Source organism: Rhinatrema bivittatum, chromosome 1 (genome assembly GCF_901001135.1).
Source record: "Rhinatrema bivittatum chromosome 1, aRhiBiv1.1, whole genome shotgun sequence".
Lineage (NCBI taxonomy): Eukaryota > Metazoa > Chordata > Amphibia > Gymnophiona > Rhinatrematidae > Rhinatrema > Rhinatrema bivittatum.
In genome coordinates this window covers 560,350,961-560,363,977 of record NC_042615.1, presented here as the reverse complement: position 1 = coordinate 560,363,977, position 13,017 = coordinate 560,350,961, and the positions used below count along the sequence as shown (strand labels likewise).

The 13,017-nt window shown below is 39.8% G+C and overlaps 1 protein-coding gene across 2 annotated transcripts in view; it reads left to right on the top strand.

Moving 5' to 3' along the window:
* UBQLN1 (ubiquilin 1) overlaps window positions 1-12,754 on the top strand; it is a 240,663-nt gene extending 227,909 nt beyond the window's left edge. The window contains exons 10-11 of one of the 2 annotated variants that reach the window (XM_029616806.1): window positions 7,325-7,493; window positions 11,294-12,754. In XM_029616806.1, the coding sequence (XP_029472666.1) occupies window positions 7,325-7,493; window positions 11,294-11,440 (316 nt within the window). In that variant the 3' untranslated portion in view covers window positions 11,441-12,754. The remainder of the gene's footprint in view (window positions 1-7,324; window positions 7,494-11,293) is intronic. The other variant, XM_029616814.1, reaches the window with a different exon arrangement.
* The last annotated feature ends 263 nt before the right edge of the window (window positions 12,755-13,017 follow it).

The following is a 13,017-nucleotide window of genomic DNA, read 5'->3' as shown; positions in this document are numbered from 1 at the left end:
TCAGGCCCTGGTTATGTGCGCACCATACACAAAGTTCTTCCACGACCTTGTGGTCTTGCGTACGCATCCTAAATTCTTGCCCAAGGTGGTGACTGATTTCCACATCAATCAGTCAATCATTCTACCCACCTTCTTTCTGAGGCACCATTCCCACTCAGGGGAACGTGCCCTTCATACCTTGGACTGTAAACGGGCGCTAGCGTTTTACTTAGACCGCACAGTGAGCCACAGACATTGCACCCAGCTGTTCATGTCATTTGACCCCCAACCAGCTGGGTGCAGAGGTGGGTAAGGAAACCCTATCGAACTGGCAGGCGGATTGCATTGCCTTCTGCTATGTGCAGACAGGCCTCCAGCTGGCTGGCAGAGTGAAGGTTTACTCTGTGCAGGCCATGGCGGCAACTGTGGCCCATATGTGTATGGCCCCATCACTGGAATTTGCGGGGCTGCAACCTGGAGTTCTCTCCACACATTCGCAGTTCACTATTGCCTTGACAGGGATAGCTGTCAGGACAGTGCCTTTGGTCAGTCTGTCCTGCTCAACCTGTTCCAGACTTGAATCTAACTCTCTTCACTCATGCTCCTTGTGGGACCAGACCACCTCCTGTTTTTCCTACAGCACTACAGTTGTGTGGTGCCCGTTGGCACCTTGTTCGACCACTGTTGGTCTCTCTGGTTGAAAGGGGCAGTCTGTGAGGACTACCATCCTGCTTATCCTAGGAGAAAAAAGTCAGTTGCTTACCTGTAACAGATGTTCTCCTAGGACAGCAGGATGTTAGTCCTCAGGAATCCCGCCCACCTCTCCACGATGTTGGGTTCACTTTTGGTTTATTTTATTTTTTGCTCGTTTCTTTGCTATGTTACGAGATCGAAGTAGGACCTCGCGTGGATAGTAGCAGGCTGGGCATGCTCAGTCTGCTGGCCAAAGTTTCTAGAAACTGATAAGTTTTCTGTGCCGGGTTCCATCAGATGTCACCCACTTGTGAGGACTAACATCTTGCTGTCCTAGGAGAACACCTGTTTACAGGTAAGCAACTGCGCTTTCTAAAACCAACCGGGGAATGGAGGTGTGGTCTTGATCTGAAGGGTGCATATTTTCATATACCTATACATCCTACCCACTGGTGCTACCCTTGCTTTAAATGGATTCAGTACAGAGTATTTCCCTTTGGCCTGTGTTCCTCTCTGAGAATCTTTACCCAAATGCCTTGTTAGGAACTGGGGAACCTTTTGGGGAAGGGGGAGTCTCTTCCGAAGAGATGGGCTCCACCTTAACCAGAGTGGAACCAGACTGCTGACGCTAACCTTTAAAAAGGAGATAGAGCAGCTTTTGAACTAGAACAAAGGGGAAAGCAGACATTCGCTCAGCAGCGCATGGTTTGGAGAGGGGTATCTTCAAAGGATACTAATGATGCATTAGAATTAGGGCATCCCGACGGTGAGGTTCCAATAATAAGAAAAGTAGTCCAAGTGCATGTAACTAAAAACTCACCTGAGCTAAAAAAAATTCTAACTTATCCCTATCAATTAAAAAGGAGAATGAAAATACAAACAAAAAACAAACTTTGAAATGTTTGTATGTCTAAGAAGTAAGATGGGAGAATTAGAATGTATAGCAGTGAATGATGACATAGACTTAATTGGCATCTCAGAGACATGGTGGAAGGAGGACCAATGGGACAGTGCTATATCGGGGTACATCGCAATGACAGAGAGGAGCACCCAGGAGGCGGTGTGGTGCTTTATGTCCGGGATGGCATAGAGTCCAACAGGATAAACATCCTGCACGAAGACTAAATGCACAGTTGAATCTTTATGGGTAGAAATCCCTTGTGTGTCGGGGAAGACTATAGTGATATAGGAGTATACTACCGTCCACCTGGTCAAGATGGTGAGACTGACAGTGAAATGCTAAGAGAAATTAGGGAAGCTAACCAAATTGGTAGTGCAGTAATAATGGGAGACTTAACATTTACCCAGTCAATATTGGGGTAAATGATCATCGGGACACGCTAGAGAGAGAAAGTTCCTGGATGGAATAAATGATAGCTTTATGGAGCAATTTGTTCAGGAGACGAGAGAGGGAGCAATTTTAGATCTAAGTCTCAGTGGAGAACAAGATTTGGTGAGAGAGGTAACGGTGGTGGGGCCGCTTGGTAATAGTGATCATAATATGATCAAATTTGATTTAATGACTGGAAGGGGGACTGTAAGCAAATCCACGGCTCTCATGCTAAACTTTCAAAAGGGAAACTTTGATAAAATGAGAAAAATAGTTAGAAAAAAACTGAAAGGAGCAGCTACAAAAATAAAAAGTGTGCAAGAAGCGTGGTCATTTTTTGAAGGCGTTAATAAACGTGGATAAAGGTGAACCTGTAGATGTAGTGTACTTGGATTTTCAAAGGCATTTGACAAAGTTCCTCCTGAGAGGATTCTAGGAAAAAATAAAAAGCCATGGGATAGGTGGCTATGTCCTTTCGTGGATTACAAACCGATTAAAGACAGGAAACAGAGAGTAGGATTAAATGGACAATTTTCTCAGTGGAAGGGTGTGGGCAGTGGATTGCCTCAGAGATCTGTATTGGGACCCTTACTTTTCAATATATTTATAAATGATCTGGAAAGAAATACGACAAGTGATGTAATCAAATTTGCAGATGACACAAAATTGTTCAGAGTAGTTAAATCACAAGCAGATTGTGATAAATTGCAGGAATAAAGTGGAGGAATAAAGTGCAGGAATAAAGTGCAGGAATAAAGTGGAGACATTCAAACACTGCACGGAGCGGCAGTAGCCACAGCGGCATTCAAACACTGCACGGAGCGGCAGTAGCCACAGAGGCGTTCACGGAGCGGGATGCCAGTGGCCAGTAGTTGGTGTTCCACCTTCACGGAGCGGAAGGATGGAGGGCTGCTATTTCCAAAAAAAAAACCCAAAACAAAAAATAAAAACAGGGGTGAGTAAGAGTATGGGGCAAGGGGGTGGCCTGCTTGTTGCAGCGGTTGCTACCCCCAATTGAGCTGGATGTCACTTGGATGCAGATTCAAATCTGCTCTCTAAATTGGGTGGAGGGGAATTAGGGCTGGAGGGTACTGGAAGCCAATAGTAACAGGTGGGAGAGAGAAAAAGGGAAAAAAAATGGATAAAGTGCGTAGCTTGCTGGGCAGACTCGATGGGCCATTTGGTCTTCTTCTGCCGTCATTTCTATGTTTCTATGACCTTGTGAGGCTGGAAAATTGGGCATCAAAATGGCAGATGAAATTTAATGTGGACAAGTGCAAGGTGATGCATATAGGGAAAAATAACCCATGATATAGTTACACAATGTTGGGTTCCATATTAGGTGCTACTACCTAAGAAAGACATCTAGGCATCATAGTGGATAACACATTGAAATCGTCGGTTCAGTGTGCTGCGGCAGTCAAAAAAGCAAACAATGTTGGGAATTATTAGAAAGGGAATGGTGAATAAAACAGAAAATGTCATAATGCCTCTGTATCTCTCCATGGTGAGAGCGCACCTTGAATACTGTGTACAATTCTGGTCGCCGCATCTCAAAAAAGATATAATTGCGATGGAGAAGGTACAGAGAAGGGCGACCAAAATGATAAAGGGGATGGAACAGCTCCCCTATGAAGAAAGACTAAAGAGGTTAGGACTTTTCAGCTTGGAGAAGATGGCTGAGGGGGGGATATGATAGAAGTGTTTAAAATCATGAGAGGTCTAGAACGGGTAGATGTGAATCGATTTTTTACTCTTTCGGATAATAGAAAGACTAGGGGGCACTCCATGAAGTTAGCATGTGGCACATTTAAAACTAATCGGAGAAAATTCTTTTTCACTCAGCGCACAATTAAACTCTGGAATTTGTTGCCAGAAGATGTGGTTAGTGCAGTTAGTATAGCTGTGTTTAAAAAAGAATTGGATAAGTTCTTGGAGAAGTCCATTACCTGCTATTAATTAAGTTGACTTAGATAATAACCACCGCTATTACTAGCAAAGGTAACATGGAATAGACTTAGTTTTTGGGTACTTGCCAGGTTCTTTTGGCCACTGTTGGGAACAGGATGCTGGGCTTGATGAACCCTTGGTCTGAACCAGTATGTGGCATGTTCTTATGTAGTAGCAGCATACCTGTGACATCAAGGAGTTCAAGTCTTCACATACTTGGGCGATTGGCTACTCACAGCCAGCTCCCAAGAGAACATGTTAGTCTTTCTACAAAATACAATTCAGCTTCTGCAGAAATTGGGTTTTCTGCTGAATTTTGACAAGTTGAGTCTGTCTACCCAGAAAATAAAATTTATCGGAGTATGGATAGATTCGCTGCAGGAGAGAGCTTTTCTACAGTTCGAAGAAGCAAGCACTAGATCATTCATTCACAAGCTACTGACCTCATACCGTTCAACTGCCAGAGCAATTTTCATTATTTTAGGTCATATGGCAGCATCCATTCATGTAGTTCCACTAACCTGCTTCTATCTTTGTCACTTGTGCTGTCAGTGGGACCAATTAACTCAACCTTTGATAACCACGAGTATCCAGAGACATGAAAAAGTTATGCTGGTAATTGGACCCCCATAAACTTAATGGGAGCTCCACTTCGCAGCCTCCCCCATAAAGTAATCTTAGAAATAAACATCTTGACAAAATGATGGGGTGCCTACACGGGATCTTTCCAAACCCAAGGACTTTGGTATCTCAAAGTCTTTCAGATCAGTTTGCTGGAATTGAAAACAATAAAGCATGCTGTAACAACTTTCAATCATTTTCTCCATGGAAAGAGCATTTTTCATTCAAACTGACAACCAAGTCACAATATTCCATGTTAACAATATGGATTCTCTGCCAAGAAGCACTATAGATCTGGCCATAGGCAAGCAGGAATCAAGTTATCCTACAAGCCGCCTGTCTTCCAGGAATCTCCAATGCACTAGCAGATTTTCTCAACAGAGTTTTCCTTCCGCACAAGTGATCTCTGCAACGGTAAACAGTCGACACGCTATCTGGCTTAGGGGGTGTCTACAAACAATTACCTGTTTGCGTTAGAACAAAACAAAAAGCTGGAGACATTTTGCTCAGTTCTATCCAGCAAACTTAAATTGACTCTGAACACTTTCCTGCACAGTTGGAACGCAGGTCTCATGTACGCTTTTCCACCTATACCATTGATCACCAGAAAGTGCTAAGGATCAAACTCGACTAATCTTAGCTCTAGATATGGTTTGCATATCTAGTTCAGCTTTCCAGGAGTCCTCAATCCTGACCCTGCCTTACTAACTTGAGATGAGGGAACTCCAAACCTATCCCTCAACTTGAAAGATGAATGCTCAGTAATCGCTGAACTGTCTTTGCCTAGAAAGATCAGACATGATAGTTTTCAGGCTGAAACAATTAACTAGGAAATCCTATAGATTTACGTGGAAAAGATTCTCCATATGGTGTCAACAAAATGCCTTGGACCCGTGTTTTCTTATGAGCCCACACAGTTGCTAACCTACTTGCTTTTCCTTCCAAAATAGGCCTCGCTACATCTTTTGTAAGGGTACATCTCAGCATTATAGTGACTTGCCATGTTATAATTGATGATAAACTCTTATCTAATCCATTAGTGTTGAGATGGCTTACAGCATTTTAAACTATATAAAAAGGCAAATATTCACAAAAATCCCTATTACATATTGTATAACATACAACTAAAACATTAGGGATAGTTCTTGTCTTATGAAAAAAGTTTTAAATTTTTATTTACCTTTTTACATATTAAATTTTTTCAAAAATGACACTTCCACATTACATTTATAACACGCCAGTGAATTAAAAACAAGTACCCCCATTAAAAAGAGAGTTCAGTTTTTTAATAGTCACATTAATCTAGAAGCATTGATTCCAAGGTCCTTTCATCTCCCCTAATGACTGGTTTATCTATTCAGCTGAAAGAGGTCACAACCCTGGGATTTCGATTTAATTCGACACTGAACTAAGAGTCAAGTCTCTAGTCTGATCAAACATTCTTATTATATTTGTCTGATTAGAAAACTCAAACCTTTATTAGAATCGCAAAACCTTAAATCTTTTATTTCGTTATTTTAAGTCTTGTCTATTATAATTCTTTATACCAATGACTCACAAACTTCAAATAATCTAGATTATCGTAGCTTAATTAATTTTTGAAAAAAGGCACATGAATTACATTGGCTGCCTGTTTCATATTGGATTCAATTTAAAATAGGCTGCTTTACATTCAGAGCATATTGATGAGGCACTCCTTATCTATCCAAGTTTTTGGTTCCTCATTAGCCATTACAGGTTTTGCGTTCCTGCCAAGCTGATTTACTAAGATTGCCCTTACCAAGAGACATCCATTTGGAACATACTGGAAAGAGAAGTTTCTCCTTTTTTGTGCCGTCTCTGGAATTCCTTGCCACAAATTTTATGAACTGAGTATTATAGCAAATTCTGGAAGGACTTAAAAGCTGGTTCTTTTCAAAAGCATTTGATAATTTTTAGACATTTATAACTTATTCATTTAGCTGTGATAAACTTTTATTAGAAATTGTATATTTAACCCTTTATTTCCTTTGTTTTATTTTTAATGTTAATATTTTGTATTTTGTGTTAGTTACTTGGATAGTTTAGTTTTAATTTAAAACTAATCAATTGTTAATTTAATAGTGTATTCTATTTAATGTTTTAAACAATACATCTCTTTGTTTTAAAAGGCAATCCATCAAATATAAACTAAACTGGCCTTTTGGGAGCTAACTTTCTGTTTTCTTCTTGACTTGTTAAGAGCTTTGAAATTTAATTTCTTATTTTAAATTTGTGGTAGTCGTTTTATGGTATCTCCTTGTTCACCCATTTTGAGTATACTATTTGGAGCAGTGATTTATAAGCTGAAATAATTTCCTATATGGTTCTTCAACTTGATATGTTTTTTATCATATGATAAGCTGTCTATATTTACTATGCATATTATATATTCCAAGATGTTTAGGTATTTTATAGCTTGGGAAGATTCTAAAGTTGTACAGAAAAGCTAGTGAGTCATAGATGTTGGGACTGTCTGGTTTAATGGTTTTCTCTCTGCCTGCTGGCAGTATTTCACAATGACAATCACACATTAGATACTTTAGCTTACTCAGTATTCTTAGTGAGGTGTTTTTTTTCTCTGTCACTTGTATTTTATTGTCAGTATAAACTTAAGCCAATTAATGTGGTCAGGCTTGACTTTTTGGATGGTGCAAGCTATGAGAACATGTACCATTTAACAGTAAGAATAATAATGTAAGTATATGATCTGTTTTACTTTTTGACTCCTAGGGTTAGCCCTTCTTTTGGAGGATTAGGCAGCACAGGAAGCTCATCGGGGACAACTGTACCTAGCACTGTGCCTAGTGAAAACACAAGTACACTCTCAGGAATTTCTGAGCCAGGGCACCAGCAGTTTGTTCAACAGATGTTGCAGGCGCTTGCTGCAGCAAACCCTCAGGTAACATGATGAGCCACATGTACTTTCAGTGAGTATATATGTGTAAATGATCTCCAGATATTTTGCATAAATATAGTAAATGACCCAATTACATGGTGAAGGGTCAATCATTGCTTTTTTCCATATGAATTTAAAGTGTTAGGTGGGGGGAGGTTGAGGATTGGCTTCCTTTGGTCAGATCAGTGCTGCTGGATTAATAGTTCTGATTCATTTAACAGGAACAACTCAAAACTCCTAGATTCCTGCAGAAGATTTTTCAAGATTCTGGAGCAAGTTATCAAATTCTTTGGCAGATATTTCAAACTTTTGTGGCAATAGTGGCATATTTGCATAATTTTACATATTAACATTTTTCTTTATAAAAAGGAATTTCTGACATGTGTCCAATTTGTGGTTCTTTATTAGAGAAAAAAAATCTTAGTGATTAGTGCTGAAGGGAAAGAGATTTTGAGAATGGGAATAGGGAGTGCGGGGATCTCGAGGGAAATGAAAAGGGGATCTTAGAGGAATAAAAGATTGAGGGGGATGGATCTGGAGGATAGGATGGGGAATTGGGGAGATGTGAGAGAGGGAATGAAGGGAGAAAAGGATCCAAGGAGCAGGAAGGGAATGATCTACTATCCCAGATTTCGATCCCCCCTCATTCACTCTACTCACAGCCCCTCTGGTCTCCTCTCACCCACCTCCCACAGTCCCTATACCACTTAGTTCTTTCTCTTCCCTATCCCAGATGCCATCTCTCCTCCTTAAATACGCATACACTTTAATCTAACCCCCTCCCCCCACCCATTTCCTCAACCCATTTTACACCTCTTTCTGTCTTTAACAAAATCCACAATTCCCTAGCCTCTTTGATTAATGTGCCAACTCACTATGTTTCAGATTCATATATTGATCAGTTTGTCATGGGAAATATTAAGGTGGAGGGTGTGTGCCATGGTCTGATCAGACTTGTTTCTTTAAAATGTAGCTTTTGTATGCAGTTAGATCATGCTCAAGTGGAAGTAGTTTTTAAAGAGGTTAGGGCTTTGCTAGATGAAGATAATAAATTTAGAACAGAATTGGGGGACTTGAAATTGAAGGTAGTTCAGAACCCTATTGAGTCTTTTGCCACAACTTTTCTTGATACCCTGGAGGAGGTGTCAGATAAAATTGCGCCATTATAGCAAAAAGTAATGGTTACCATGCTATAATAGGGATTTACATGATAAGAATAGTCAGGAAAGCAAACGTAGATGGTGTAGATCCCCAGCTGTTGAGCACTTGATGTTATATCAAGATTCTTGACGGTATTATAGTGCTCAATTGAATTCTGCCCAAAAGGCTTTTTTCTCTGTTAAGCTGCTATCATCACTAAATCGCCCAAAGGAGCTATTTAGTAGTATTAATGGACTAATAAATCCATCAGATAAGTGAGTTACAACCTGGTTTTACAGCACAAAAATTTGGAAACTACTACATAACTAAGTCAGATATTTTGCTGTCTAGGATTCAGGGTCAGCAGAAGTGGAATATCACTGTGGTAACTGATACGTGTGAGATTAAGTGGGATAGATTTGAACCTGTCGAGCAAAGAATTGGAAGCCATTAGGAATGTTTAAGAACTCATATTGTACTTTTGGATCCATGCCCTTCGTGGGTTTTTTCTTTGTTAAGAGTTAATTGGATATCTAGAGGATCTCAAACTTCTCTTTGTTTGAGGATTTTAGTTCCTGGCAGAATTGAGATCACAAGTCAGCCCGGTTCTAAAGAAGGGGAATTGTGGATCAGATCAATGTGGTGATTGCAGGCCTATTTCTAATCTAATTTCACCTGGGAAGGTTTTAAAGTATTGTTGAGGCAATTTAAGGACTTTCTGGATACAAATAGTGTCCTTCATGAGAACCAATATGGATTTAGGCAGTATCAAAGTACTGAAACAGATTTGGTTGCAGTTAATGACTATATATATTGCGGAAAATTGATGCTTTTGATTTGGTTAATCATTTGAAGTTAATGGATTGCCTGAAGGATTTGGATTTTGGGAGCAAGGTGTATTTGTGCTTTCAGTCTGAGTCCGGACAAGTGAGGATTAATTCTAAGACATCAGAGTGACTTGCATCCTTGGGAGTACCCCAGGGGTCCATACTGTCATCCACTATGTTTAATATTTATCTGATTTGTTTTATGTTCTTTGAGCTCTTTGACATCATCTTTAGATGTTATGCGAATGATTTTCAATTTGTATTTTTCCAGTTCAGGAGAGAGTGTACTTCTTTTCCCCCAGATTATCCAATGTTTGGCAGTTGGGGAATGGATAGATTCCAATGGCTTGGTTTTGAATTTTGCAAAATGTAAAGCCCGTTGGATCTCTAGAAAGTCTAAACCAAAAAATCTGCAGACTGTTGTAGTTAATAGGAAAGTAAGCCCCTTTGGATCAGGTGAAGAATCTTGGAGTCATTTTTTATATTTATTTGGATTTTAAAGCCCAGTTGCATACTGTTCTCTCATCAGGGTATTTTAAGCTTAGGTTTTTGCGCCATCTAAGGTCTATTCTGGATGGGGCAGATTTTAGAACTGTTTCAAGTTATTATTTTGTTGATGAATTATTGTATTTCATTGTATGTAGTCTTACCGCAAAATCATTTGTGTTTTACAGCTGCTGAAAAATTCAGCAGCGCATCTAGTCACAAGGAGCACATCACTCCCCAACTGTGAAAGCTTCATTGGTTGCCTTTTTTCATCTCTGGTGAATTTAAAGTGTTGATTATGGTTTTTAAAGCTTTGAAAAGAAAGTATTTTCCTTACTTTTCAGGAAGGTTTTAAACCTTACCAACCCTCCTGATCTTTGTGGTCTGCTAGTCAACAGCTTTTAGTGATCCCTTCTATAGGGAAAGCCCGATTGCAGGCAACAAGGAATTTAGCTTTGTCAGTAATCGGTCCAAAATTGTGGAATGATTTGCCCATAGAGCTGTGGATGTTGTCTGATTTGAAAACTTTTAGGAAACAACTTAAGCATTTTTGTTTAAAGAAACATTTAGTTGAAAATTGATTTTAAATGGAAATAGTATTGATATCTGTGATTTTGTTATACATTAAGGTGTGATCAGCTTAGCTTGATTGTTTTCATTATAAGTGGACAATAAATGTGTTTAAATAAATACTCCCAGCACCTTAACTGCTTTCACACACACTATATGGTTTCACATACTATATCCCTTGGCCCCCAGCTAGACACCCACTCATTCTCTCACACATTCATCCAGCATCTCTAATACAACCCCCAGCTAAAAAAGATCCACTTTTCACCAAGATTCCCATCCCTGTTCTGTTCTGAAGATCAGGCAGCAGGAGGAGGTGAGCAGGGGCAGCACATCAGGCTGAATTCCTCTATCTCCTGGGCCCTACTGCTGCTTTGAACTGCAGGCTCCAGGCAGCAGAGGAAGAAGATGCAGTCCAATGTACCTGCTGCTGCTCTTCTCCTACCACCCGATTTTGCAGAAGGGCGGGGAGTGGCTAGTGAAGGGGATAGGGAGTCTGACTTGCCACCCAGTCTCCCATAGAAACCGGCTAATTCTGTGGGAAGAGTTGGATTTTATGGTGCTTCCTGCAGCCATGGAATCACTGGAGATCATGAGCTTTGCTCAAAAACAGTGGTTCCAAGCTTAAAAGCAAAGTAAGGGATGTGGACCAAGGAACCTCCATTAACTTGTCAGAGTAAAGTGCTTATTTAGAAGAATTTTTTTTTCATTTATGCACAAGGAGACCTGAAATAAGCATTTTCTTTCTTGCTGTCTTTCACCACCCTCCCTTTTTAACAGAACCCAGAAGTAAGATTTCAACAGCAACTGGAGCAGCTCAGTGCCATGGGCTTCTTGAATCGTGAAGCAAATTTACAAGCCCTAATAGCAACTGGAGGAGACATCAATGCGGCCATTGAGAGGCTACTGGGCTCTCAGCCCTCATAGCAATGTTTGTGAACCCTGAAGAAAATGTAATTTATTTTTGATAACAGCTCTCAATTCTTTAAATTTCTTGCTTTGTTTCATTTTGATTCTTGGAATTCTGTCTTGTTATAAATTGATGCATTTTAAGTTGGAGTAAAGTGCTGTAGTTTCTCAGACAGTGGGAATCGAGGCTTTTTCACTCAAAAGATGTTGCATGCATCAAACGTTTTTCCTTTCCTTCTGCATTTATTGTGATCTTGAAACAAATATCCGCTTTCAACAGTTTGGGTGAACAGGTTTTCTTTGACCTACAACTGACAAATTAGCATTTGCTTTCTAAACATTAGTCTTCAGTAGTAATTTATGTAGAATACAAACTATTAAAAAGGAAACTACAATTAATTGAAGCTATAATTTGTGGTACAATATTGCTTCTTGTGACTTCAGCATGTATTTTTGCTAGCAAAATGCTGTAAGATTTATACCACTAGATTTGTTTCTTGACCATTTTTGCTTTCTTTTGTATACTCCTCAGTAGATATGTACAATTGGAATGGTGCATATCATGTGCCCCCTTTCCACCATTCTCAAATTACAGATGTAATCTTAGAAATCCTGGATGACAAACACAAATGGAATGGTAGATGTTCCTCAAACAGTTTTTCCTAAAATCTTATGGTTGGGTGTGCTGAGGGGTTTCTCCTGTTGTATGTGGGGGGAAAATGCTTAGTATGTCTGTCTAGAATCTTGCAGCATCTTTGGTACAGAGCAGCAGCTGTTTAACAGTTTCACTTCAAATGTAGCAGCAGCAATGATCTGGTTGGTCCTCTTAAGTCTTCATTTCTTTGGACAGGAACCTGCTTTATTACCAGTCTCAGTGTTCACAAGGACAGGCTAAAATTGGGGGATTTTCAGCAGGTTTTAGTGATGGGCTTGCAATCAGTTTTGCTCTGTGACATTATCTTTACTTTGTGATCTCTTGGCAATTATTATTTCAAAGCCCCTTTGCCCCTGTCCAGCTGTAGCTGCCCCAGGGCTCCTTGGTTCAGTTGCACTGTTATCCAGCACCTCAATCTTTGTTCACACTGAAGAAGTACCGTGGCCTAACTCTCTTCTCTTGCCTACAGCTGGTTGACTTTATGCCATTAAGATCTTAACATTCATTATGATTTTGTAATTGGAAAATGTTACTTACATTGAATGTGTCATGTGATATTCCGATAATTTTAACCACCTTGTAAAAAAAACAAAAAAAAACAAACCCAAACTGTATATCTTTTGAGATTTTACCAGTAGTTATTTCTCCTGTGCACATGTAATAAATCAAACAATGGAGTTTTGTGTGCAAGTCATTTGTGTATTAAATGAGTAGCAGTTCTTATTTACAACTGTTCAAGGATTAGAGAAGTTTAAATGGGGGTGACGAGCAATTTTCTCACCCAGTATCTCCAATCTGTGAATAAGAAGCTAAAAGAAATGGCACAAGAGGGGGAGGGAATAGAGGCTGTGTGTTATCTTAGTCAGAATTCCCTGCTGATTACAATGAGCTGTTTTGTGGTGACCCCAGGGCAGAAGCTGAAATAGGACCAGTAGGGTTG